At 43.7% G+C, this 27,796-nt stretch overlaps 2 protein-coding genes and 1 long non-coding RNA gene across 3 annotated transcripts; 2 read left to right on the top strand and 1 right to left on the bottom strand.

Annotated features, from left to right (window-relative positions):
* The first annotated feature begins 63 nt into the window (after positions 1-63).
* LOC109428139 (acidic amino acid decarboxylase GADL1) lies at positions 64-26,763 on the top strand. The gene is made up of 8 exons (XM_062850029.1): positions 64-253; positions 316-506; positions 568-693; positions 764-860; positions 23,492-23,743; positions 23,818-24,072; positions 24,265-24,507; positions 24,570-26,763. The coding sequence occupies exons 1-8, from the start codon at positions 140-142 to the stop codon at positions 24,750-24,752; spliced, it is 1,461 nt and encodes a 486-aa protein (XP_062706013.1). The 5' UTR covers positions 64-139; the 3' UTR covers positions 24,753-26,763.
* Positions 13,287-18,688, bottom strand: LOC134287655 (uncharacterized). The gene is made up of 3 exons (XM_062850028.1): positions 18,585-18,688; positions 18,423-18,508; positions 13,287-18,347 (listed from the first exon to the last, which is right to left on the bottom strand). Exon 3 carries the CDS (start codon positions 18,075-18,077, stop codon positions 13,302-13,304), a length of 4,776 nt encoding a protein of 1,591 aa, XP_062706012.1. The 5' UTR covers positions 18,078-18,347; positions 18,423-18,508; positions 18,585-18,688; the 3' UTR covers positions 13,287-13,301.
* LOC109422922 (uncharacterized) lies at positions 18,395-18,677 on the top strand. Its single transcript, XR_002133121.3, has 2 exons — positions 18,395-18,524; positions 18,577-18,677. It is a non-coding gene; the product is annotated as an uncharacterized LOC109422922 (long non-coding RNA).
* Positions 26,764-27,796: the final 1,033 nt, after the last annotated feature.

Raw genomic sequence — 27,796 nt, 5'->3', positions numbered from 1 at the left:
ACAATTATCGCGTTTTTATTATACGTTTGCGATACATTTTCCGCAGAGATATAATGTCAAATTTGCCAACAGATTTCGATTTGCCGTTCAGTTCAGTTCGCTTTCGCTGTAGTTAACTAGCTCGCGTACCGTTTCCACAATGCAGGATCTCGAACTGTTGTCTAAAGTGTTTGAAATACTGAAGTCCGAAAAAGTGTTCGATTCATCGTCCGAGGATATAATTTTTCCGTTTAAAGATCCTGATAGTCTGAAGGTACAAATAAGTACACGGATTGTGCACGGCTTCTAACCATACCTTCAAAAAATACCATACAGAGTATCCTGAATCTGGAGCTAAGCAATGGTTCACCAAAGCTGAACTCCTCTACCCAGGAAGATGTTTTACGGAAAATCGTTCGCTACTCGATTAAGACCGCTCACCCAAACTATCACAACGAGATGTACGCTGGGCCGGATTGGTTAGGGTTGGCAGCCTCGTGGGCAACTGATGCACTGAATGCTTGCCAGTTGGTATTACGTTGAAATGCGTGTCGCAACCGAAATTGATAATCTCGATTCATATCACAGGTTTACCTATGAAGCCGCACCGGTGTTCTCGTTGGTGGAATCGTTCACCTTGGAATACTTTTTGAAACTTTGTGGCTTCGATGGTGGCGAAGGAGTTTTCTCCCCTGGTGGATCGATGACCAATATGTAAGTTTGAAATTGCTTCATCAGTAAAGGGGGAAAATGTGATCGTGATCATAATCTGCAATCTTTTTAGGTACGCTATTGCTATGGCAAGACATAAGTTAGTTCCTGGTATCAAAAGGCATGGAATGTATGGCCAACAAAAGTTGATAGTGTTCACTTCAGAAGACGTAAGTATTTGTTTAGTTGAAAATATTATTCGATTACTTACATGTTTTGGAAAGCCTGAGGTAATACAACAAAGTTCGTAGTAGCCATATAACCGAAGCAGTAAACGCATCAGGCTCCGGGTTCGATTCACGCATTCACGAGATTGGACATTTTTTTTACTTTTCTGAGCATAGACTAAACGATGACTGTTATACGAGATACTAATCCAAAAATTGTCAGAAGAAACTTTAAATTAATAAGTGTCGAAGTGTTCATAGGAAAAACATGTTTTGTCCCAGTCAGTGGTGACATTATGCCAAGGAAAAGAAAAGCTAAGGAAGAGAAAGAGAAAACACAGACAAACAGACGTCTTACTCTACCCACTTCCCATAGTTTCTCTTTCTGACGGACTATTCCAATATATTGTAGTTCGCAAATGGCGCTCATGGCACTCGCATCGTTTTTGCTGCTGTTTGTCGTTTGCTCACTACCGCCATCTACTCAGTGGGTTTACGAAACATTACGTAATTAGTTTCAAAAAGAATTCCACCAGGAATTTTTCTAGAAGTTCTTGGAAATCTTCAGTAAGAGTCAATATTCAGGAGTTCCACTGCACTGGCAATTCCTTCTTTTACTAGACACACGCTATGTACAAAGGGAAGTATTATGAAGTATCTTGGGTTTTTTTAGTAGTATTTTTTAAAAATTTTTTCCTATTTTTCCTTACAAATGCCGAAAAAAGTCATTTTAAGATCAATTTCAACCCATATAAAATATTAAATATTTGGAAGAAAAACTCTAGATGAAATATTTTAGATGGTACATATTCTGAATCTAGAGATCCAAATACGGTACTAGCGGAAAAACTTTGAGGTTCATTTTTTTTAGTAGGCTGAAAGTCTCTATCTCTCTCTCTTCTTGGCGTAACGTCCTCATTGGGACAAAGCCTGCTTCTCAGCTTAGTGTTCTATGAGCACTTCCACAGTTATTAACTGAGAGCTTCCTCTGCCAATGACCATTTTGCATGTGTATATCGTGTGGCAGGCACGAAGATACTCTATGCCCAAGGAAGTCAAGGAAATTTCCTTTACGAAAAGATCCTGGACCGACCGGGAATCGAACCCGTCACCCTCAGCATGGTCATGCTGAATACCCGTGCGTTTACCGCCTCGGCTATATGGGCCTCTGAAAGTCTCTATAATAAAGATAAATAAAAAAAACTTTTTATAATATTTACCTTTGGATATAGCGTGAGACATTTCTCTAGAAGTTTACCGGAAATTTATGTAAGATTTCCACTGGGAATTCTTTCAGAAGTTCCACTTGAAATTCACCGGGAATCAATCTAGGTACAGATCGACTGAAAAACATAATAGGAGTTCCTTTCGGAATTTCTCTCGGAATTCCTCTGAGACTTTCATCTGTAATTTCTCTGGGAGTTCTACCTGGAATTCTTCGAGGAGTTCCATTGGGAATTCCAATAGGAGTACCACTAGCAGTCCTCTAGGTCTAGACATAGCATTCCAAACAACGATTCGCGACACCCCAACCACTTGCTGGCACTCTTCGAGTGTTCAACGACAAGCGGGGCGACGACACAGTTAGGGGTGACGAGAGCGAAGTTTGGGAACCATGCTCTAGGAGTTCCACTGGGAATTCTTCTAGATGTTCTACTGACAAATCCTCTATGAGTTTCATCGGGAATTCATCATCTACTGAATTTTTCTGGTAGTTTCACCCAGAAGTTCCACCAAAAATTACTCTACGAGTTTCACTGATAATTCTTCTTGGACCCCCATCGGAATTCCTCTAGGAATTCCACCGAAAATTTATGTAGGAGTTTAGCTTGGATTTTCTCTAGGAATTCCACTAAAACTTCTATGCTAGTTCCAAAGAGTGTTCCACAGGGAGTTTTTCTAGGAGTTCTATTAGATTTGCTCTAAGAGTTCCACTAGAAATGTTTCTAGAAGGTCCACTGGGAATCCCTCACTAAGTTCTACCGTTGTTTCTTCTAGGATTTTCACTAGGAATTCCTCTAGGGATTTCACTGAGAGATCTTCAGTAGTTCTTCCGTGATCTATTCCAGAAGCTCCTTCAGAAACTATTCCAGAAGTACAGTAGACGTTCGATAACTGCAACATGTTTACGTTTCACTTAGCGAACAAAATTCGATAACTGCAACGTCAGACAGGCGTCAACAACCCGTCAATTGTCGTTAAATGAACGTAAAATTCATTCAACTGTTCAATTGGGCTAACTTGGCGCACCGGTTTGACGGAAAGCGGTGCGATAACTGCAAATTTGTTGCACTTACCGGACTTGCAGTTAAAAAGCATTGCAGTTAAACCACTTGCAGCGACCGAACGTCTACTGTATCACCCTGAATTCTCTCAAAAATTCCATAAAGAATTCTTTATTGATTTGCTTCGCCAATTTTACGAGAATCGCTTCAGAGTTCCTGGTACTCTTAAGGAGAAACATCAAAGAATACCAATATGGCTGCCACAATGGCCGACTTAGACCTCTACTCACGTTTTCAAGAGTACCAATCTTGTATATTCGTAAACAAATGCGCTCGATTTCGAAAAGCTGCCACTGTTTGCAAGTGAGCAAAGCCAGGATAAACAAGTGCGGCTTGGTTCGAGGCCTCGTTCGTTAGATTTGTGCCTCTATAGTTTGTATGCAAAATTGCAAAGAGATTTGTTGATGTTTCACCTTAAGGACATATATGAGCGAATCCAAAGATGGCCGTCACAATGGCTGCCTTGCAAATACAGAAAGCACGGATCTCGTCATCCAAGCAACAAGCAGAGCTAAAAAAGCAATGAGTACCCTTGCTCACTCATGGTAAACATTGAGTAGCATTGCCGTTTTCGAACATTTTGTGGATGACGAGATCGGTGCTCTCAAAAACGCGAGTCAAAAATGCACCTGGACGCGCTCCCATTTCACCTTAAAGAAGCTTATTGGAGGATTTTAATCATTTTTTTCTGGGAATTGTATCAAAATTTCTTCTGAAAGTTCTCCTGGAAGTTGCTCTTCTTTAAGTTTCTCCACGGAATTTTTTTTTCAGGAATTCTTTAGGAATTCTTCTGGAAATACATTTGGGAATGTATCCAGAATTTTCTACAGAAATCCTTCAGTTAAAAGTTCCTCCGGGAATTTCTCATGAAATTTTATCAGAAATTTTCCAGGATATTTTTCTACGAATATTTTGAAAGTTTCACCGGAACCTTTTGGGCAAAATTCTTTGGAAAGTTTCCAGAACAATTTTGCCGATAATTCGGCTATCGAAAACCTATTCAAACTACTCTTGATTTTTTTAAGCCTTCTCCGGAATTTTATTTGAAAGTGGCTTCAGTTTATTTCAGAAGATCATTTAAAAATTCTTCCGGAAGTTTTCTGTAAAATATCTCCACCAATTTTCCCAAAATTTTCAATTCGAGAAATTTTTCGGATTTTTTTCTGCAAGTTCCCAGGAGAGTTCTTTTGGAAGTTTCTGCGAGAATTCTTTCGGAATTGCCTAGGAAGTCTTTCGCCATTCTATCCTAGAATTTCATATAGATTTTTTCTTAAATTCAAAATTTCGAATTTGAGAAAAAATCCATATGAAATTCTAGGAAAGAATGTCGAAAGATATCCTAGGCAATTCCGAAAGAATTCGCGCAGAAACTTCCAAAAGAACTCTCCTGGGAACTTGCAGAAAATATTTTTGGAAAAATTGGTGGATATATTTAGAAATTCTTACAGCATCGACATTGACATTGCTTCGACTTTTTTCAGAAGTTTCTCCAAAACTATTTCAGAGTTTTCACCGAGTATTCATCCAGGAATTTCTGCACAAGTTCCTTACAAAATTTGAACCATGGCTTCTTCAAGGATTTTTTTCGAGATGTCTCACAAAAGTTCCTGGGGGAACAAATCTTGAAGCTCTACCGTCACTTCTTCCAGTAGTTCCTCCGAGAATTCTTCCAGAAGATGAGGACTTCTTCCAAATGTTGAGGAATTCTTTCAAAAGTTTTTTTTGAATTCTTTCGGAATTGCTTCTGGATTTCCAGCAGAAGTTCCAACAATATTTTTTAGGAGTTTCCCACGGAACTTATCTAGAAGTTTCATTGGAAATTCCACTAGGCGATAAACTTGGGGTTCCTCCATAAGTCCGACTTGGCCGACTGGACTGTGCTTCAGAGAATTCCGCGATTATGTTTGGGAACCGCTGTGATTGATGTATTGTATTGAAATGTATTGAAATGTTGATCTTTTCTAGTGCTACCGTTATCCTCAATGTATTCAGAATCTGTGTCATAATTTGTTCATTTATGTGTGTTGAATGATATTTGTTAAGTATATATTAAGTTAAGATGTTCAATTAGACCTTGGAAGTCCGTTGAACTAGAGAATAAATAAATAAATAAATAAATAAATAAATCACAAATTGTCATAATGTCCACAGTGACTTCGTAGTAATTTAAAGAGAATCGAAACAAAAAAAGTCTCTCTTTTGCAGGTTGGACCTTTAGATATAAGTAAAAGTAAAATCGTGTCTGTTCCTTTGAATTCCACTAAGAATTTGCATCCAATGACAGATACGTATTTCGACCTCAACTGTAAGGTCGTCTTCAGTGTCTTGTACTTGACTCGACTGCAAGACACTGAAGACGACCTTACAGTTGAGGTCGAAATACGTAGCTGTCAAAGGATTCAAATTCTTAGTGGATTTCAAAAGAACAGTACCTAACACGATTTTACTTTTACTTACAGATATTCCCCTAACAAGCCCAGGTTCACCATCAACCTTTAGATATGTTTGTCGCCATTTATTTGTTAGAAGTAAGTCACAGTGACTTCTACGCAACAAAAACCTGTGCCACCGTGACTCTTCTGTGACAAGTGTGTTACTTGGGAATCGGGCGCCAGTTCAACACACACCGTTTGAAAGACGCTGTGGTGAAAAGGTCCTTCATCGAGAAGCAAGGATATTCCGGAAGGTGGAAACGTAGAAGATCAATGGAGCGCTATCAAGAACGCCTACATCACCACCGGCGAGAATAATTTGGGTGAGCTATGCACCCAGAGAAAGCAGTGGATCACAGATAACACCTGTAGGAAGATAGGGGAGCGAAGGAACGTCAAAGTGGGGCAAGCGAAAACACGAGGAGTCAAATCCGTAGCGCGTCAGCGCTATTTGGTTTACGCGAGAAGGAAGTGAAGTGCTCATGTAGTCGGGACAAAAGAGCGTGGTCGGACTCCCTGGTCGTCGAAGGCGAGAAAGCCGCAAATACCGGCGACATTCGTCTCCTCTACGATGTCTCACGTCACCTTAGTGGGACTAAGATGAATACTACAATGTCCGTGAAAGACACATGTGGATAGTTATTGACCGAACTGGCTGACCAGCTGATACGCTGGTTCGATCACTTAAGAAACGACGCCATCAACATATCAACATGACCCACCAAGAGTTCGACGCATTACCCGTGTCAACACCGAAGCTCCATTATTGCAGGAGATATCTACATATAAACATCCATTCGTAGCATGAAATCGAACAGGGCTCCGGTTGTTGATCGCATATCAGCCGAGATGCTTAAAGCTAACCCCATAGTATCTGCACAACTTCTGCATCGATTATTCTGCAACATATGGAAAACCGCGACGTTTCCGGTCGACTGGATGCAAGACGTCTTAGTAAAGGTGCCCAAAAAGGGCGACTTGGCTGTATGCGATAATTGGCGGGGTATCATGTTGCTGTGCAACGTTCTCAAAGTTCTCTGCAAAGTGATTCTTAACCGAATACAGGAGAAGATCGATGCAACTCTCCGGTGGCAGCAAGCAGGATTCCGCGCCGGACGATCATGTGTGGACCATATTGTCACGCTCCGTATCATCATGGAGCAACTCAATGAATTCCAAGAATCTCTGTACCTGGTGTTCATTGTTTACGGAAAAGTTTTCGACCGTCTTTATCACGAAAACAGGTGGGGAGGCGCAAGGGTATCCCTGAGAATATCATCGGCCTCATTGAAGCACAGTACAGAGAATTTTAGAGGAATTTTAGGGAATTGCAGAGTACTGCACAACGGTGTCTTGTCTGATCCAATCGGGGTCGTTGCTGGAGTGAGGCAAGGATGTATACTATCTCCGAGAATGTTCCTCATCGTAATCGACCAGATCCTGGTAGGGTCGACAGATCGTAACTTCGGACTGACGTTGCTCTCTTAGCTTAACGACGCTCTGGTGGCTCTGATATGCAGAGTAAGCTTGATGATCTTACCGATCGCTTCTCAGCTGCAGGTCTCACCATCAACGACAACAAGACCATATCGTGAAATCTGTGCTGCTGTGTACGCCAGTAAAACTTGGTGTGTATCAGGGAAGAACAGTCAACGGCTGTAGGTCTTGATCAATAGATGCCTGCGGTATATAATTCGTGGCTTCACAATTGGATCGCCAATGTAGAGTTTCATCGTCGATGTCATCAAAAGCCGATAGCGACAAAAAAATTGGGACCTAAGCGAAGATGGGTTGGTCACACTCTACGCAGGAGCGGGAACGAAATCTGCAAACAAACGTTAAATTGTAACCTATCAGGACATCGCAGCAGAGGCAGACCCAGAGGCTCATGGCGGCGCAGTCGGTTGTCGGCTGTTCGAGTCCGTATGAAGTTGATCATCAATATTAACTTCTTTTCTCGATCAGCCTAGATAGCTGTGTAGTGTCGGTAGCGATTGTCTCAATTGGCTAAGAATAACACTACGGACCGCCTGTTCCGGTGGTAAGAATCCACCAACAGGTGACCCCTAATTCATGGTGTGATGCGGCTTTATGCTTACCGTGCCTAGGAATGAATGGCTAGGGGGGTCTAATAAAAACCTAACCGCTAACGGAGCCTGTGGAGTACCAGGGCGCCCTCCACAGTATGTAGCCCTTACTGCGCTAACCGGAGCAATGGTGCAGTGGACCTTGTGTTTCTCCGAGACAATCAGCTGCCCTTCTTTAGTCTCACTTGAGGCTAAATAAGGGCGGGATTATGAAGATGTTGTTAATTAGTTTAAATTTTCACCTATATGGTTTCGCATTATGCGATTTACACAGTGTATTCTGTGTATCCTCGCCTTTGGCGTTTTCCAATCGATACCGATTTGGTTTTATTGTTGCTGTTCTTTGTTGTGCTGTTGTTGCGAAGAGTTTAATCTTACCTAGTTTGGGTAGTGGCTACGGTTAGGATAGCTCAGATCAATCTTCAGCATAAAAGAACAGCAACGATCAATCTTTGCAGACTTATGCAAAATGGTACAGCCCAAGTGGCCTTGGTACAAGAACCTTACTTTCGTAAGGGAAATTTCTATCTAGGAAACCTTGTGAACCCGGTGTTTGCCACTTTCAGTAAACATGAAATGGCAAACTCGCGTGTCATGCCTCGAGCCTGTGTGCTTGTCAACAACGCAATAGTTGCTACACTCATCTCTGAACTAACCACCAGAGATGTATGTGCTATCACAATTGATGTATCTGTTGGAAACCTCAACAGGAAATACGTCTATTGTTCTGTGTATTTACCACATGATGAACCATCCCCTACGGATGCTTTCAAACAAGTCATCGCATACTGCACTTCAAAAGGCCTTCCGCTAATTGTTGGCAGTGATGCTAATGCTCACCATATCATCTGGGGCAGCTCAGACATTAACTTGAGGGGCTCCAGTTTGATGGAGTACTTAAGTAGTACAGATCTTGCATTACTTAACATAGGCAACCGCCCAACCTTCATGGTATCTGCTAGAGAGGAAGTGTTAGATATAACGCTATGCTCTAGCAGAATTAGTCACGAGCTGACCAATTGGCATGTGTCAGATGAAGAATCTTTATCTGACCATCGCTATATCTTTTTTGAACATTTAAATGTTACTTCGCAAACATTGCGTTTCAGGAATCCTCGGTCAACAAACTGGGATCTTTATACTGATTTGGTTGCAGCCAAATTTCATGGATATTCACCATCCATTGACACTCCAAGTGATTTAGATGATGCCGTTGATACTACAACGACCTTCATCATGGAAGCTTTTGAAGAAGCATGCCCTCTACGGTCTGTGAAGATCACAAGAGGAACCCCTTGGTGGAACTCTGATCTGGCGAAACTCAGGAAACAATGTAGAAAGAGTTGGAACAGACGACGTTCGGCTGGTTCGGAGGCTTTCAGGTCGGCTCGCAAGGCCTACAGGAAAGCTCTCCGGTCTGCTGAACGATCCGGCTGGAAAAACCTTTGTACAAATGTTTCCAGCTTGAGTGAAGTCAGTCGGTTAAACAAAATCCTTGCGAAATCTAAGGATTTCCGGGTGAACGAACTTCGTTTGCCAAATGGCGATCTGACTTCCTCTGATGAGGAAGTTCTGGAATGCTTATTCAGCACACACTTCCCTGGATGTGTGGATATTACATCTTCGGATGATCCTGATGTCTTTTCTTGTAGTTATGATTCTTTAGCTTCGGCTCGGAGTATTGTAACTATAGAATCGATTGAGTGGGCTCTTAATAGCTTTGCTCCTTTCAAATCTCCTGGGGCAGATGGGATTTATCCTATTTTGCTTCAGAAGGGATTTGATTATTTCAAACATGTTTTGAAAAAACTACTTGTTTGCAGTTTTGCTACAGGGTATATTCCCAAATCCTGGAGGGATATTACTGTAAAGTTTATTCCGAAAGTGGGTCGTGCGTCGTATGAAGAAGCAAAGAGTTTCAGACCTATCAGTTTGACCTCTTTTCTTCTGAAATGCTTAGAACGCATTGTGGATCATCATATCCGTGATGTTCATCTGGCCAACGTGCCTCTTCATGTGAACCAACATGCCTACCAATCTGGTAAGTCCACTGTGACTCTTTTACACAAGGTTGTTTACGATATCGAGAAAGCATTCGCTCAAAAGCAATCTTGTTTGGGTGTTTTCTTAGATATCGAGGGTGCCTTTGACAACGTGCCTTTCGATGCCATATTGGAAGCCGCACGGAGTCATGGTATATCTCCAATGATTTCCAATTGGATTCACCAAATGCTCAAAAACCGATATCTCTTCTCGACATTGCGTCTAGCAGGGATTAGGAAATTGAGTGTTTGTGGATGCCCCCAAGGGGGAGTCTTATCACCGCTTTTGTGGAATCTCGTAGCAGATACGCTATTGAGGCAACTCAATAATAGCGGTTTTCCTACTTATGGTTTTGCCGACGACTACCTAACATTGTTAGTTGGTATGTGCATCAGCACCCTTTTCGACCTGATGCAAAACGCCCTTCAGGTAGTTGAGGGTTGGTGTCGCCAATATGGCCTTTCGGTTAATCCGAGTAAAACATCTATTGTTCTTTTCACGGAAAGGCGAAACCGTAATGGCGTTCGACCTTTGCGTCTCTTTGATTCTGAAATCGATGTGACTGAACAGGTAAAGTACGTTGGAGTCATTCTTGATTCCAAGCTTTCCTGGACACCTCACATTGAGTTCAGAATCAAGAAAGCTTGTATGGCCTTCGGGCAATGCCGGCGTACTTTTGGTACAACTTGGGGTCTAAAACCCAAGTATATCAAATGGATTTACACAACTGTGGTTCGGCCAATATTGGCTTATGGATGTCTTGTGTGGTGGCAAAAGGGTGAAGTGAGAACGGTCCAATCAAAATTAGGCCATCTCCAAAGGATGTGCTTAATGGCGATGTCTGGAGCGTTCTCTTCAACTCCTACGGCAGCGCTAGAAGTTCTCTTTGACGTTGCCCCACTACACATTCATCTCAAACAAGAAGCCCTTTCTTGCACTTACCGGTTACGGGTACTCGGTCTACTAGAGGAAACTCCTGTGAACCGCAGTTCAACACACACCTCGTTGTTTCCACTTTTGGTGAATTGGGACAAAATTGTCCTTGCTCCAAGTGATCTTACAATTGCTTGTAATTTTCCATATAGGACATTTTCCACGAAATTCCCTTCCCGGGAAGAGTGGACATCTGGTTATCTGGAAAGAAGTATTTCAGACGGCATCGTATGTTACACTGATGGCTCCCTTCTCGAAGGTCGAGCAGGTGCTGGTGTTTATTCTCGTGAGCTAAGGCTGTATCAGTCTTATTCACTTGGTAGACACTGTACCGTTTTTCAGGCCGAAATCTTTGCTCTTATGTGCGGAGTGCAATCAGCACTTAAGCAGCACGTAATGGGCAAAGTAATATACTTCTGTTCAGATAGCCAGGCTGCTATTAAAGCACTTGCTTCGGCCAACTCCAGGTCGAAGATAGTTATCGCTTGTCGAACTCAAATCGAGGAGCTGAATTCAGCAAACGCTGTTCACCTTCTATGGGTACCTGGTCATTCTTCCATCGCTGGAAATGAATTGGCTGATGAGTTAGCTCGCTCTGGAGCATCACATGACTTCATTGGCCCTGAGCCAGCTATTCCGATATCGAAGTGTTGGATTAAGCTTCAGATTCACACCTGGGCTGTCACTCAACACAGACAATATTGGAATAGTTTGGAGTCATGTCGTCAAACCAAATTGTATAGTGCTGAGCCATCTCTACGGGTGGCGAAGTATCTAACTAATCTGTCTAAGCAGAATTGCAGCATGCTGGTCAAAGCATTGACTGGCCACTGCCGACTCAGCTATCACATGGCGAATGTTCCCGAAGGGAAACCAAAATTTCTAGAGCGGCTCAGATTTTGTAGCAACGCTTAAAACTGCAATTTATTTAATCATTCAATTAACATTCTTAATCTATTCTAGTACAAATACTCACAAGAAGTGGTTTCCAATTCTATCTTGGGATGATAATGGGTGCAGTTACCCTAACTTGATTTAGTGTGAATCTGTAGTACGGTAGATAGTAAATGATAAATAAACACTCAAACCGTTTCTGCTACTATCTACGTGTAATTACTTACAGCGAATGTCGCCGGAATGTGGACACCTTTCCTATTCCTATTACCGGTGATTCCCAGGTATCTGTCACGGATCGGATTGGCAACAGCTACGAAATAATCTTGGTGAGTATTCACACAAACATTTCACGGTCAACACTAATTAATTTCTTTTCAGGTTCTTACCGTATTGCTGATAATTACAACCGATTTTTGGAAGTATTCTCGCCCCGAATTCACTACAATTTCAATAAAATAACGCACCTTTGCACAACTCAACTAATTTGCCTTATCTATTTACTGCAATGGCGAAATATCTGCCTACCGCGCCTACCGTCATAATCATCGTCATTCCCATCATCATCATATGGTTTTTATTTACCTTCTCGCTCATTGCCTATCACACTACTACTACCACCACACGCAAGCTGTCATGCTGCGGTGGTTATGTTGCGGCTAGACCGGTACATGTTTTAGACCGGTCCAGAAAATTACAAAAACTTATATCCCTGCGGCGTTGTAACACCCCAGCCCGTAACATCCGGCATTCCCGGATTTACCTTACCTCCAATGCCGCTAAATTTACCACGCCTCGTCGCTGTACCTTACCGTCGGCGGTCCTAACGTCTACCTGTCGGACTCGGCCATCCGAGCCCTGGATGACTGCCTCGATGACGCCGCGTCTCCAGCACTTCCGGTGTTTGCCGTCGACTACGAAGACCAAGTCGCCCTCTTGGAGCGGCTGTCGATCGTCGAACCATTTCGACCGTCGGTTGATCGTAGGAAGGTACTCCCTGCTCCACCGTTCCCACATGCGGTCCGCAAGAAATTGGGAACGCTTGTACAAGTTCCGCAGAGCTTCTGCGGGTGTAGATGATTCCTCCACCTTCACGTCCGCACCAGACACCGTTCCTCGTAGGAAGTGGTTCGGCGTCAGTGCTTCCGTTTCGGTCGAGTCCTGCGGCAAATATGTTAGTGGCCGCGTGTTGATCATGTCGGCCGCCTCCGCCAGTGTTGTCGCCAGGATCTCGTCCGTCAGCCTTCGTCCATCGTCGAGTGCGCGCATGGCTTCCTTCACCGACCGTACCATCCGCTCCCAGACGCCACCCATGTGCGGAGTTCCGGGCGGAATGAAGTGCCAAGCGGTAGTTGAGCTGCCGACAGTCTCTGCGCACTCTTGGTTGATCTTCTGCATCTCATTGTTTGCTCCCCGAAAGCACGTGGCATTATCGGAGAAAATGTTGCTCGGTTTGCCGAATTTACTGCAGAAACGAGCGATGGCCATCCGACACGACTCCGTCGTGAGACTGTGGACGACCTCAAGGTGCACCGCCCGTATGGCCATGCAGGTGAAGACTGCCACCCATCGCTTCTCCTTTCGCCGACCGACCGCAACTTCTACCGGACCTAGGTAGTCAAGGCCCACGGAGCTGAATGGCCGAAGGTGGGACGTTACTCGTTCCACTGGAAGTGGAGCCATCCTCGGAGAAAGCGGCCGGCACTTGTTCACCTTGCACCAGACGCACTTGCTCACAACCTGCTGTATCGCCGGTCGCATTTTCGGTATCTAGAACCGCTGCCGCATCTCGTTGAACACGGTCTCCGAATTGGCATGTCCGAACTGCTCGTGATAGTACTGGATCAGCTTTTGCGTTACTTCATGGGACCGGGACAGGATTATAGGATGCCTTTTGTCGAAAGAGGTCTCATCCGCGTTCGCGAGCCGCCCGTCCATCCGCAGCACACCTTCATCGTCCAGCACCGGCGAACTCTTGAAGATCGGACTGCATTTCTTGACTACCGATATTGGGCCGCCCGGCTGGCGCTCCAGATTGTTTGTGAGCGCACTCATTTCGTCCGGGAAACTGTCCCACTGTGCTTGACGCCATAGGATTGTCTCCGCCCGTCGAAGCTCTTCTTGGCCCAGTGGGGCTTTCACCGATGGATAGTTGGCCGCAACGTGTTGGTTTAGCTGCCGCTGTTTTGCCGTAGCCCACGAGGTCACTATCGGCTCTCCTCTACATTTTCGCCGGCAGTTGTCGATGAAGCGCACCACACTCGCTGTCACCCTCAGCAACTTCGTCCAACGGGAAATCGGGTTGACGTCGATCGCTCCGTGGAACAACACGATACCTCTGGCTTCCTCGTCAGTCTCCTCAATGGACGCTTCTTGGGTTGGCCACTGCTCTTGCGGCCGGTACAGGAACGCTGGTCCGTTGAACCATTCTCCGTCGCTCTGCAACGGCGGACCTTGTCCCCACTTCGTCAGCACATCGGCGATATTTAGTTTGGTCGGAATCCATCGCCAGTCCGCTACCCTCGTCAACTCTTGTATCTCGCCGACCCGGAAGGCGACGAATTGCTTGTACCGATGTTGATCGGCATTGATCCAACTGCATACGGTGCGCGAGTCTGTCCAGAAAACGGTGCGGTTGATTTGATAGGAGTGCGTGTCCAGAACGGCTTGGTTTATCCTGGCCCCCATCACCGCGCCCATCAACTCCAGACGGGGAATCGATTGCCGTTTGACCGGTGCCACTTTAGCCCTGGACATCATCAGGCTGCAGTGGACGTTCCCGTCGATGACTGCTCGCAGATATGCTACGCAGCCGTATCCGTGTTCGCTGGCATCGGTGAAGATGTGGAGTTCCAACGAATCGACTTCGATGGATCTAGCGTCGCCAAGATAGCAACGTGGAATCCGGATAGCTTCGACCTCCGGTAACAAACTCGTCCACCGCTTCCACAGCTCCCAGGAATTGGGATCGATTTCCTCGTCCCAGTCGCACTTGGACCGCCACAGATGCTGGATGATGATCTTGCCGTGGATGGTGAACGGCGACAGCAATCCGAGCGGATCGAAGAATCCCATCACACAACTGGCGACTAGTCTTTTCGTCGGTCGCTTTCCCTCGTGCAGGTACGGCATCAACCCCTCGCGGTGCGTCGTAGAAAACGCAAACTGGTCCGTGTTCGGATCCCAGATCACTCCCAAGACTCTCTCATTGGCCGTCTGCTTGTCTCGGCTGAAATGCACCGGCGTCGCCGGCTTCTCCTCTCCAAGACTGCGCAGGACTATTTGCGAGTTGGAAACCCAGTTGCGAATTTCGAATCCGCCCTGTTTGTGGACGAACCGGACTTCCTGCGCCAGCTTCACTGCTTCTTCTTCGGTGTCGACGCTGTCGAAGTAGTCATCGACGTAATGCCGACGTATTATGGCAACCGACGCTTCAGGATACTGAGCGGCGAACTCTTCGGCGTTCCGGTTCTTAACGTATTGAGCCGAGCAGGGGGAGCTCGTCGACCCAAATGTCGCCACATCCATGACGTAGATTTGTGGCGGTTCTTCCGGATCTTTTCGGAAGACGAAACGTTGTTTCTGCTTGTCCTCGGAGCGAATCTGCAGCTGGTGGAACATCTCTTTCAAGTCTCCACCGAAGGCAATCCGCCATTCGCGAAAACCGCAGAGCACTTTGATGAGTGGGACGAGCATGTCCGGTCCTGACAGCAGCTGTGAGTTTAGGGAAACTCCTTGCACGGCCGCCGCCGCGTCCCAGACTAGACGAATCTTCTCGGGCTTCTTGGGATTTTGAACGACGTTGATCGGCAGGTACCACGTTTGGTCGGCAGGAGTACCGGCCAGTTCTTCGGTGGTAGCGAGATGTGCGTACCCCTTCTGCTGGTACTCGTCGATCTGCTTGCAGACGTTCTCCTTCAGCTTCGGATTCTTGTCGAGTCGCTTCTCCAACCGCTTCATTCTGCGCACCGCCATCGGGTAGCTGTCCGGGAACCGTGGATCGTCCGTTTTCCACAGCAGTCCGGTTTCGAAACGATCACCGACGCGTTTGGTGGTTCGCTCCAGTATTTCCCGGGCGCGTTTCTCCTCTGCTGTTTCCTGCGGGATTGCCACTACTGACTCTTCCAGCGCGTAGTGGCTTTTTAGCAGCTCGTGCAGGTCCTCGTTGGTAATCTGCTGGTGGTAGCCGAGATAATTACCGGCCGCCGCCGAGGTTGTTTGCCGCGGCCCATACACCGTCCATCCCAATTTAGTGCGAACCGCTATTGGTTCCATGGGCGTACCCACCTTCGCTTCTATCGGCGCGAACGAGTGGATGTTGTTCGCCCCAATCAGCAACTGCGGCTGTCCGTCGTACGACTCAATGGGCAGCCCTCGCATATGTTCGTGCTGTGCGGCAAGCTCCTGCGAATCCAACTTTTGGTGCGGCAGCATCAACTTTCCCACAGTGTGCACCGTGTGCAATCGCATCTTGCCGGCGGCTGCGCCTGTTCCCGACGCCCACAGGCTCATCCTTCGGGAATCCTCCACTCTTGACATGTTTCCCGTCCACCGGATGGTCAATCGCTCTTGTACTCCGACCGCGCCCAGACGGTCGGCGAGCTTTTTCTCCACCAGTGTGACGGAAGCACCTTCGTCCAGGAACGCCAGCACTGACACCGTTTTTCCACCGTAATGCAGCTGTACCGGAACGATCCGGAACAATACCGTGCAGTTTGTCCGGATGTGTGCACTCAGCCCGACCGTGTTTCCGACCGGGTGCATCAGCGGATTGTGGAAGTCTCGACAGTCACCGATGTTGCAGCGAATTTTGAATTTGCACTGCCCTCCATGTTCATTTAGACACACGTGGCACAGCTTCTCCCGGTTCACCAGCCTCAGCCGATCCGCATACCGCAGTTTCTTAAACTCGCCGCAGTGTCGCAGCCGATGATCCGTCCTCCTACATTGTTTGCAGGGCTTCAAAACCTTTTCCTCGCCGGCGTTGGCGGCCGATCCGCTGGCTTCGCTGTGGCTGTATAGTCCACCTCTCTCCTTCGGCATCTTTTTTCTGGATGGTGGAATTCCTTTGGACGGCGGAGAGGGCACGAACTCGACATCCACGTTGGCTTCGCAGGCGTCTGCGACGATGTCCATTAAGAAATCCGTCAGCGTTCGCAAGGTTGTTTCCCCGTGGCCCCTCCGGTAATGGACCCATTCCCGCTTCTCGCGATCTGGTAGCTTGGCGACCAGGCTTTTGATCAACAGCGGGTTAACCAGGTGCTGCTTCAGATCCGCGGCCTCCAGATGGCCACAGAGTTGCTCCACCGTATTTCCGAATGGAACAAAGCTCCTCAAATTGTCCGCCCTCGGGGGTTCCAGCCGGTTCACTTTGTCCAACAGGCTTTGGAGCAGTTGTTCCGGGCGGCCGAAGTGTCGGCGCAGCTTCTCGATGACCTGCGGGATGGATTCGGGAAGCAGTAACTGCCCAGACACCAGTTCCAGAGCGTCACCTTCCAGCGCTTCCTGAAGTCGCATTAGATTCTCGTGGTTCATGTAACCACAGGCCTCATTGGACGCTTTGTAGGCCGCGAAAAACAATGGCCACTGCGCTGGTTTGCCGGAGAATTTTGGAAGTTTATATGTTAACCCCTTCCTCGCGGCCAGCTGGGCCTTCGTCGGTCCGGTCTGCTGCTGCCCCAGCCCGTCTTGACTGACACTTCCCACTTTCTTGTACGTCTTCAGTTTCGCCTTGCGCTCCATCGACGAGTCCGAACTCTGGCTCTGCAGATCCGAATCACCGGAATCGTCGTCCTCCTCATCCTCTTCGGAGCTTTCGTAGCTTTGCGCTAGTTTCCTCACGTTCGCCTTGCTCAGCTTCAACACATTTTTGTCGACTTTGCCGGAATGGCCCGCTTTTGAAGCACCCGCGACTACTTTCGGCTCCGGTTTGGATTTTTGAGCCGACAGTTCCGCCAACTCCTTATCCATGGCTGCCATCTGCAGCTCGAACGAGTCTTGGTCCGCCTTCATCTGCCGAATCTGTTCCTTCTTCTTCTGGAGCATTTCCGCTTGCCAAGCTCTTTGCTCCTCTTGTTCCTCAGCGCGCATCTGCAGCTCTAATTCCATTTTTCGCTGCTCGAACGCACGCTGCATCTCCCTTTCCTTTTTCTGCAGCAGTAGCTCCGCCTCCATCTCCTCGTATTGGCGCTTCTGCTTCTCCTCTAGCGCTCGCACCTTCGCTTCCACGCTAGACGAAGCTAGGCGAGAGCTGACGCTGGATTTGTCAGACTCGTTGCCGTTTTTCCGGGTGCGAGCCTGCTTCTTGGCGTCCTTCTGCTTCTGGTGGTACTCCTGGGCCTTCTCCTGGCAGGCCTTGCTTTGGCAGTACCACTTCTTCGGCAGTTTGCCCTCCTCGATGCCCACGCAACGGATGTGGAACCATTCCGCGCATCCGTCACATCCGACCATAACTTCGTCGCGCGTAGACGGGCCACAGATGGCGCACGGAGTCGCCGTCAGGTCCATGATGGTTTGGTCGTGGGTGGATTCTGCATCGGAAGCCATCTTGCTGCAGGTTTTCACTCCTCACTTGACACTTTTCACTACGCGGGAATCACTTCGCGGGTGTCACTTCTTTTTTAAGAATGTTCCCGAAGGGAAACCAAAATTTCTAGAGCGGCTCAGATTTTGTAGCAACGCTTAAATCTGCAATTTATTTAATCATTCAATTAACATTCTTAATCTATTCTAGTACAAATACTCACAAGAAGTGGTTTCCAATTCTATCTTGGGATGATAATGGGTGCAGTTACCCTAACTTGATTTAGTGTGAATCTGTAGTACGGTAGATAGTAAATGATAAATAAACACTCAAACCGTTTCTGCTACTATCTACGTGTAATTACTTACAGCGAATGTCGCCGGAATGTGGACACCTTTCCTATTCCTATTACCGGTGATTCCCAGGTATCTGTCACGGATCGGATTGGCAACAGCTACGAAATAATCTTGGTGAGTATTCACACAAACATTTCACGGTCAACACTAATTAATTTCTTTTCAGGTTCTTACCGTATTGCTGATAATTACAACCGATTTTTGGAAGTATTCTCGCCCCGAATTCACTACAATTTCAATAAAATAACGCACCTTTGCACAACTCAACTAATTTGCCTTATCTATGGCGAAATATCTGCCTACCGCGCCTACCGTCATAATCATCGTCATTCCCATCATCATCATATGGTTTTTATTTACCTTCTCGCTCATTGCCTATCACACTACTACTACCACCACACGCAAGCTGTCATGCTGCGGTGGTTATGTTGCGGCTAGACCGGTACATGTTTTAGACCGGTCCAGAAAATTACAAAAACTTATATCCCTGCGGCGTTGTAACAGCGAATATTCAGCAAGCTGATTCATTTGCCTGTGATAGCTGTGAATCCGATTATGGAACTTCGTATCATTTGATATGTAACTGTCCAGTTTTCGCGCAACTGCGTTTCCGAGTATTCGGTAAACACTTATTAAGTGAAACTGACTTCAGAAACCTGAATCTTCAGGATATTCTGTTGTTCTTAACCCGCTGTGGTAAAGAGCTATAGGCTCTCTTTCGCTTTATGCGTTATTACAGTGCCCTTTTCAGGGCGCTGTTTGAACCCATTGTGGTACGCTTGTGCGTTAGTACCCTCTTCCAGGGTATTTTTCCTATTTCCCTACCTGTCCCTATCCCCATCCAAATCCTTTTTCCTTCCTTTTCCCTCAGGTAGATGATGAAATAGGCTGTTATTTTGGCGATGGCACAAATGTCCCAAATGGAGGATAACGTGCCTCTGGAGCCGGCCTTCTGATACCTGATACCTGATAGAGGCTCATGGCGGCGCAGTCTCAACAAGGAAACAAAAGAAGTCGACAGAGATTTGGTCTGACACAATGCAAAAGAAATATGACATTGATTGAAAAAAATATTTTTTGGAAAAGTCTCTCAAAAAAATTCAAGATTCACTTTTGGAGATTTTCAGGTGATGCTTTTGGAAGCATTGCAAAAGGATATCTACAGATTATACCAAATGGATGGACAAGAGCTATATGCAGTGGCGTCTTGGTCGCGTCCTTTCCGCAGTCAAATTCGCAGGTTGTGAACAATCCTCGGTACCCACTTACGTAATTTAGGTTGAGTCCCTTACTGTCAGAGCTGTCAGATCGGTGTAACACGCTAAATATAATTTACACAAAAGGCAATTTACACGAAAAAATACACGGTAATGAATATTTATTGGGTACGGGACTGGACACAGAAAATTTAATGGTTTTCTTTGGTACATCGAGGTCTTGAAATTAGTCTATGGTGCATGTTTTCTAAGTGATGATGATGTGAATCAACAACACATTACCCCAGGTAACCAATAAGCATTTGAATAAGCCGTATTTCTGTTGTATATCTGCATTCGACCTACTTACTGTATTATAGCAGTCTGACTGCTAAACTGCCCAGTATTAGCAATTGAAATGCTACTCAAAATCTGACAGCAGTTATGTAGCATTTCAGATGCACGGTATGTATTGGTCAACAAGCAGAATAACTGCTACTTGATTGCCATAAAACTGCTTAGTAAGATGAGTGATGCTAAACCCACAATACATTTCCATTTTCTAATTTACGTGCCCCGGCTGTAGATGCCATTATCATTTGCGTATCCTTTCATTTATAAAATAGCAACTTGAAAAACAATGAGAAAACATGCTTTGGCAAATAAATTCCTTGGTTTTGATTAGCTTCCTATGCTGAAATTAATTATCCTCAAATACCGACCCCATAGCATATCTAACGAAGAAACTGTCATGTTCAAGCTTTAAATACAGGGGATACTCAAAATAACTGAGACAGGTAAAATTTTCACTTTTCAAAAAATGTTCAACTAGCTTTTCAAAAAATGTTCAACTAGCTATAAGCTATAAGGCATCAAATATTCTCAAATTTTTACTGGAAAGTCATCAACTAGTTGTGTATCAGCGGAAAATTTGGAAAAGATCGGGCTATTCTACACGAAGTTATAATGGTTCTAAAAAAAGGTATAATTAATCGATAGCCAACTTTGAGCTGTAATATCTCCGGATTCAATGAACCGAATGCAATGAAATTTTGTTCATTTATGACTTATGTAATGAGCTATTAAAAACTTTTGACATAACTTAAAATTCTTTACACGAAAGAAAATTATAACGATTAGATTATTTTTCTAATATAACACCAATTTATCCAAAACTTCATCTTCGTTTCAAAATTCGAGATAGAAATTATAGTTCATTTTTATTCCCTCTAATTGACTTGAATATGTTTATGTTTCAAAGGAAAGCAACCAAATAGCTGGAATTAAATTGAAAAAGTAATGGGATGCATATGAAAAATAGATGAATTTACTAAAAAACATAGAATAAATGAAATCGCTATAACTTTTTTTCTTATTAATAATTTCAAATTTAGTCAACTGTTTCCCAAAGTTCATTATATTAGTAATAAATGAGCAAAATTTCATTGCATTCGGTTCATTGAATCCAGGGATATTACAGCTCAAAGTTGGCTATCGGATAATTATACCTTTTTCTAGAAATTTAGCGACCTGTGCGATTTTCTGCGGTTTGAAAATTCTGGTTGTCTTCATCTTCAGGCGCCGCCCTGTAAAGGTTAGTGACCAAAATGGGAAATTTTTTAATTAACTTTTCAGAAAACTAGCCCATTTTTTGTTATTTGAAGATTTTGAGTCTTCTATAGGATTTTCTTGTTTAATTAAATATGCACGCACGGTGTGCCTGATACCGCTATTAACAAATACAAATGTACTTCAAACTAACACCCGGCATTCGAAAGATATACTAATCTAGTATATTCTCAGAAAATTTAAAAATGTTTTATCGAGGGAAACCAAAGTTTTTACTGTTTTAAGATTTGAAGAAACCAATTCTATAAACGGCGTTGAGATAATTGCATATTCTAAATCTGAATTCCAAACTGAGCCTAATTCCAAATTTTCATAACTTTCGGTGCCCGGGAACTTATTTAAAAATCAATTTGAAGTTTGTATGGGAGCTATTTGTCGAATCACCCCTCGTCGCATTTTGTACTGGGCGCAGCTGTCAAGCAGTTGCTCAGCTGTCAAAACATGATTTCAAAAAATCTCTTTGAAATTGATTTTAGGTACCAAAATAAAATTCTAAAAATCTGAAAAAAAAATCATAGTGGCTCAGAAAAAGGCGCTCTTTCGTTTTAAATCAAAACATCAATTCATTTTATACAATTTTAATTAAGTGGCTCATATATGGGAATATTGCCATACGGTGCTCTTCATATCATAATACAATAATAACACTGCTCAACAAAATTGTAAAGAAAGCTAGTATCATGAGATAAAAAAAATAACAGGATTTTAGAACCCTAGAAGTGTCACAGTGAAAGAATTTTCGAAAAATATTGGAACAGGGCTTCACAGTTCAAGACCGAAGTTTGAATTGAGAACTTGGGGTGTTCTATTGATATACGCATTAGGGTTTCTAGGGTTCCATACCCCTATTTTTTTCTCATCCCATAATGCAAACTAGTGTTGAGCGGTGTAATGAGTTTCACAAATTCCAAAAGTACAATATTCAAGCAACTTCTCTGAAAATTAGACAACATTTCATTGCTAGGAATGTCAATTACCGTGGTGTGAGAATCTAATTAATGTTTATTCCGTAGTTCTACCTGCTACTCGAATATAATTAAAAATGTGGTACGCCATGAGCGTTGATTACATAAACTTTCCAAGAGTTTGGCACCCTTCTTTTTTGTTTTTAAGCGCGTTATATGTTGGTATCTTGTCGGTGAATTTGAAAGAGTTTCATGGTGAAACGAGAGTTAAAGTGAATTAACAGCAAAAGGTTTTGGTATTCCTTGGAAGCTTCGTAAATCGTTGGTATAATGTTTAAGATATTGAAGCTTTTAAAGCAAACCTAAATGCTAATCGTTTTCCTAGCCAGGTTTTATACGTCATGTTAGTAACGTGTTTAGAAATATTTCATTTGAATGAACATCAGTAACAACAATATTAAGCTTTAATTTCAATTTAATTGGAGATATGGAAACTATCGCTTTTTTTATAAACACGTTAAAAACAACTACTGAGTTTTGTAACAGTATCGCAAAAAATGTGATATATAATCAAAGTTTTAGATGAATTACAAAATATATCTTCATTGCGAGGAATGATTAACAGATATTGAAAGAATATTCTATGAAGTTACTACATTTTTAATATATTTTATCATATCTTATATTTTCAAACCCCTGTAATTTGCGATCGTTTCAATGAAATTTTGTCAAATTTTCAGAGAAGTTGTTTAAATGTTGTATCTTTGGAATGGTGTTTGTGAAACTTATCAATATTTATTTATGATTTGAAGAGCCAATGAAACATCCTATGTCATATGAGCTAATTCTATGAAAATAGAGGTAAATCTTTAGAAAACAGTGAAAACTTTCGTTTCCCTCGATGAAACACTTTCAAATTTTCGGAGGATATACTATAGTACATTTTTCGAATGCCGGGTGTTAGTTTAGAGTACATTTTTATTTGTTAATGGCGGTATCATGCACACCGTGCGTGCATATTTACTCATATAAGAAAATCCTAGAAATGGCTCAAAATATTAAAATAACAAAAACTTTAGTTTCCCTCGATGAAACATTTTCAAATTTTCAGAGGAGATACTAGAACAGTATATCTTTCGAATGCCGGGTGCCATTTGGGTGGACATTTTTATTTGTTAATAACGGTTTTTGGCACACCGTGTTTCCATATCAGCGTTCCACGGTTATATATTTTTTTTAAGAAATCGGTAGCTTCCATTTTGCAAAACAATATTCCCAAATACATGTAAATTCATAATTTTTATCTCACTCAAAATTTCAGCAGCTAATTAATTGAATGATTCACGATAAGTCTCACTACAGTGTCACGAAGAGCGTCAACTGGTTGGGCCTGGGCGAGGAGAACGTGCTGAAAATTAAAACAGACGACACGTCCCGTATCGATACGGTCGAGCTGGAAGCGGCAGTTGTGGCCTCGATTGCCGAAGGATCGAAACCACTAGTCGTGTCGGTGACGGCCGGGACCACGGTATTCGGTGCGTTCGATGATTTGAATCGCGTTGCCGACATTTGCCAGCAGCACGGGATCTGGCTGCACGTTGATGTATGTGATAGCATGCGACGGCACGAGCGCACCATTAATTTGGTTAATCCTTATGCTCTTCTCCTGGCCAACAGGCATCGTGGGGTGGCGCAGCAATTTTCTCCGAACGTCATAAACCACTGCTCGCCGGGCTAGAGCGTGCAGATTCCGTATCTTTGTGTCCGCAGAAGATGCTCGGAGCTCCCTTGCAGTGTGCGATGTTCCTGATGAAGCACTCCGGATTGCTGGTGGGTTGTAACGCGTCGTGTGCAGAGTATTTGTTCCAGATCGATAAATACTACGACATCTCGTATGACACGGGTGACATGAGTGTTCAATGCAGCAGAAAGGTGATAAGATAATGATGTTTTTTTTTTTGATAATTTACCAACAGGAAACTTATGCGTAAACATTCTCGAACAAACAAACAGTCGTAACTTTCAGAGCATGTTGGTATAAGGAAAAAAGGCCATGTAACGTCTGTTTGTCTGCTATTCCTGTCCCCTATTGGAGCTTTATGTTAATTATCCAGCTGATTTCAGATTGACTCGTTCAAATTATGGTTCATGCTGAAGGCACGAGGCTCCAACTGGTTCGGTGCTTCCGTTGACAATGCGATGAGTTGTGCAGCGTATTTCCATGCAGCGATCGCCACAAATATCTTCTTCAAACCCGTCCGTTCGGAGTATCAATTTACAAATGTTTGCTTTTGGTTCATTCCGAAACGACTCCAGTTGAGCTCTCCCGCTGAAGAAACCAAGGAGTGGTGGGCTGAAGTCTACAAGGTATAATCTTGAAGTGTTATGGGTGTATTAGAATGAAAAAAAAAATGATGTATCAATTTTAGGTCACACTGGCTTTGAAGGAGAAGATGGTGAAGAAAGGAAGCTTAATGGTTAGCTATTCATCTTATCCTCAGAAGAATTTGGGAAACTTCTTCCGACTGGTGGTAAAATGCGTTCCAGAGCCAACAATTGCAAGAATGGACTTTGTCATCTCGGAAATGATAGCTCTGGGCTATGATATGTAAGGCAGCGTCCATTTATTACGTAACGCTAAAATCGATATATTTAGACCCCCCTCCCCCCCTCCGTAACGCTTTTTTGTATGAAATTCTTAATTTTTTTGTATGGACCGTGACGCTTGGTCGTACTCCCTCCCCTCCCCCTAGAGCGTTACGTAATTTATGGACGGCGCCTAATGTACGGCTAGAACATTATTTGCACATAAGTGTGAGCTGAATAAATCACTTATTCAGAACCATGAGCGCTGACCTGCAGCGATTGATTGACCTTTATCGATATTCTATTTTGTTTATATCAGTGATCCCTAAAATGGGTGAAATCATCTTCTAGGGAAGCAACCTACATCGAAGGGAGTAAAAATTCAAAAAACTCGTAATTGTGGGGCAAAAACTCCAACAAGGGATCGATTCCAAAAACCTGTGAATAGTTGAAACCCTTAGAGCTTTAGGTTGGAAGTTAAACATAAATAATAAGTAAATGATGGAAATGATTTTTGTGTGCAAATAGTTTTGGGGTCACTAACTTGTAAAATAATGAGAACTGATTTTCACGCGATTTAAAAGATTAAAATGTTGTTTTGGAAGCCCATACCCTGCTCAAAATATATTCCGAGGGCAACATCCGCTTGCCTGTGAGTTCGAGCTCATTCTCACAATTCTTCGGCGCGTACTATTTTTAGCAGGCAATAATATCATAACGGATTTGTTTGTTTTGTTTACCATCTTCGAAGGCAAACTAGTCATTACGCAATACCAATGCATGTAGGTATGCGCATAAATTGTAAGCACATAAAATCCGACGGTAACTACACTAGGTCTCAACCTTGTCTCTCATACCTATGTAGCTTTTACATCTGTTTCAGTTCGTCTGTTTAACTACTTGTTGCGTTCCGAGTTCTTTACTCGTTTGTTTTGATTATGGTCCCCACCCACATTCAACGACTGCTGTTCGCTAATGAACCCTACATCCCGACATAAACAAAAACCGGCGTCATCATCCTGTGGGTCGGCGCGGCGGGTTGCTCCCGTCTCTTAGTGATTGGGTGTTTGAGTCAACCATAATTAGTACCCTTCACTTAGTTCAAATATGTATAGTATAAGTGGATGTAAGGATAGCGGAATATGTTTTCTATGTTCGTCTTTGGATTTTGAAACTGATGATTATCTAATTGAATGATACTGTTCCTATTGTATGTCTATTTTTTGTGAATGTAATTTCAAATTCTGATTTTCACGTTTTAATCCTATAAAACCATATTATACAGATTTTTATTATTCCATACCATTATGAGAACTCAGCGAAAAGTGATAAAACAATGGAAAATAGACATAATACAATGGTACAATCAAAGTTCCAGTTCAAATGCAATCCTCGGTATAGTTTTTGTTTGTCATTTTATTTTGCTTGGGATAGTGTATGTGCAGAAAGGAAAGGAGTTGACCATTGGGTTGCCTTATGTATCGACCAGCGAGGTTAAGCACAAGTAGCTACTTTTCTTTCGTCGTAAGTTGGAGATGTGTCTGCGCAACTCCCCACAATATGTGTATGGCGAACAATGTCGATTTTAGCGTTATGTTATGTATTAAATGTATGCAGCCCAATAGAAGAAATTCGAAAAGTTAAAAGTTGGAGGTTTTTTAAAGAGGGAGTACGAAGTGGACTACAGATCTCTGCCGTTTTTTGTAAATAGAAGATTGAGTCACCTACGTTGTCTCTATATCGGCTGAAACGCGATGCATAGGAGGTCCACGATACTATGTGGATCAACCCCAAGTACTCCAAACCACAGGACGAAATTAACGTTGAGGTAGTTGCGGTTAAAAGTACCATGTGTCTCCATTTCGTGCGCCAACCCAAGGTGGCAGTTGAGGATAGCAGTGGTGCAGTGCTGCAGGAGAAGTGCTCCTACGATAAGGTTAGGTTAATAATCTAGGTCAGGTTAATAAAGGAGGTGGAGATAGAATTAGTAGAACGAGAAATACAGATTGTAGCACCGAATAATGTGTTGTACGTGAAGAGCTGTTGTGTCTTATTTTTGCGAGTGAACGTTCTCTGTCCGAGAATTCCGTCAGGTGAACGTGCCGACCCCAAGGATATTAATTCGGGGAGTCTCTGTACTGCTTCACCACACCATTATTGTGATGCAGATGGCTGATCGCCCACCCTGGGCGATTGCTCGTTTGAGGTAGACCACTAGCTTCGAGATTGAAAAGATAAGTGTTGTCGGTTTAACAGTCAATTTATTATTAAATTTATTTTACATCGATCGTTTCTGTAGCTACTGTGTGTACATCAGTGCTGAAAATGTCATTTCGAAATATCTAAATTCATCCACCTGCAGCTCATTTTAGAAGCTGAACCTGAGAATATGGTGTGTGAAAAACTTGTGCGGCTAGACCAGCTCTACAAGAAAGTCACGGAAAACCCGCTCTTTTTCGAATATTTAACGTAAATGTCACGGACTACCTTCGATAAATGTCGATTGAATATCAATTGCGGATAATCCAGCAGTCCAACAGTGGTGTCAACAATGACAAAACATCGGAAATGTCAAGCGTATGCTTTGCTGTTAATTGATGAGTGCGGAAAAGTTTGCACACTTGGCAAAGCGTGTACTAAAGGCTTTTGGAAGGCTATCCAGCTACCTTATGTGAACTTTCAAGTTCCAAAATTACTTAAAAATTAGGCTGCTTAGAAGGCTAAAGATCAACCTCGAATAAGCTACTTAGCTTGTAAAGTACCCTCTTATCTAAACTTTTGGTTACTTGGGGCAATCCGCTACACTACTCCCCCTTTACTTACCAAAATCTACGAATAAAGATGCATTATCCCCAGAGATGGAAAATGATGAAGATTGCAGCTGAGCAGACACAAACCAAAACAAACATACTCGTGAAGCACCGGGGCCCGAGAATACTCGCACTTCTTTATTCGTGAGTAAACGAAGCTGGCGAGCACTCGCATGTGATTCGCGAAGCTTCGTGAGTTTTTTGCATTTTGACGAAAAATGCATTTTAACGACTAGCAGTGCTGCTTTTCAGGAACAATG

Source organism: Aedes albopictus, chromosome 2, assembly GCF_035046485.1.
Source record: "Aedes albopictus strain Foshan chromosome 2, AalbF5, whole genome shotgun sequence".
Classification (NCBI taxonomy): Eukaryota; Metazoa; Arthropoda; class Insecta; order Diptera; family Culicidae; genus Aedes; species Aedes albopictus.
The sequence above is the reverse complement of the archived record's forward strand: the minus strand, read 5'-3'. Positions and strand labels throughout refer to the sequence as shown.

Excerpts from the sequence above, each read along its gene's own strand:
- LOC109428139 (XM_062850029.1), top strand. The coding sequence starts at position 140 with ATGCAGGATCTCGAACTGTTGTCTAAAGTGTTTGAAATACTGAAGTCC. Across the intron at positions 507-567 it reads GATGCACTGAATGCTTGCCA|GTTTACCTATGAAGCCGCAC; the intron begins GTTGGTATTACG and ends TTCATATCACAG. Across the intron at positions 861-23,491 it reads TAGTGTTCACTTCAGAAGAC|TCTCACTACAGTGTCACGAA; the intron begins GTAAGTATTTGT and ends ATTCACGATAAG.
- LOC134287655 (XM_062850028.1), bottom strand. The coding sequence starts at position 18,077 with ATGGCTTCCGATGCAGAATCCACCCACGACCAAACCATCATGGACCTG.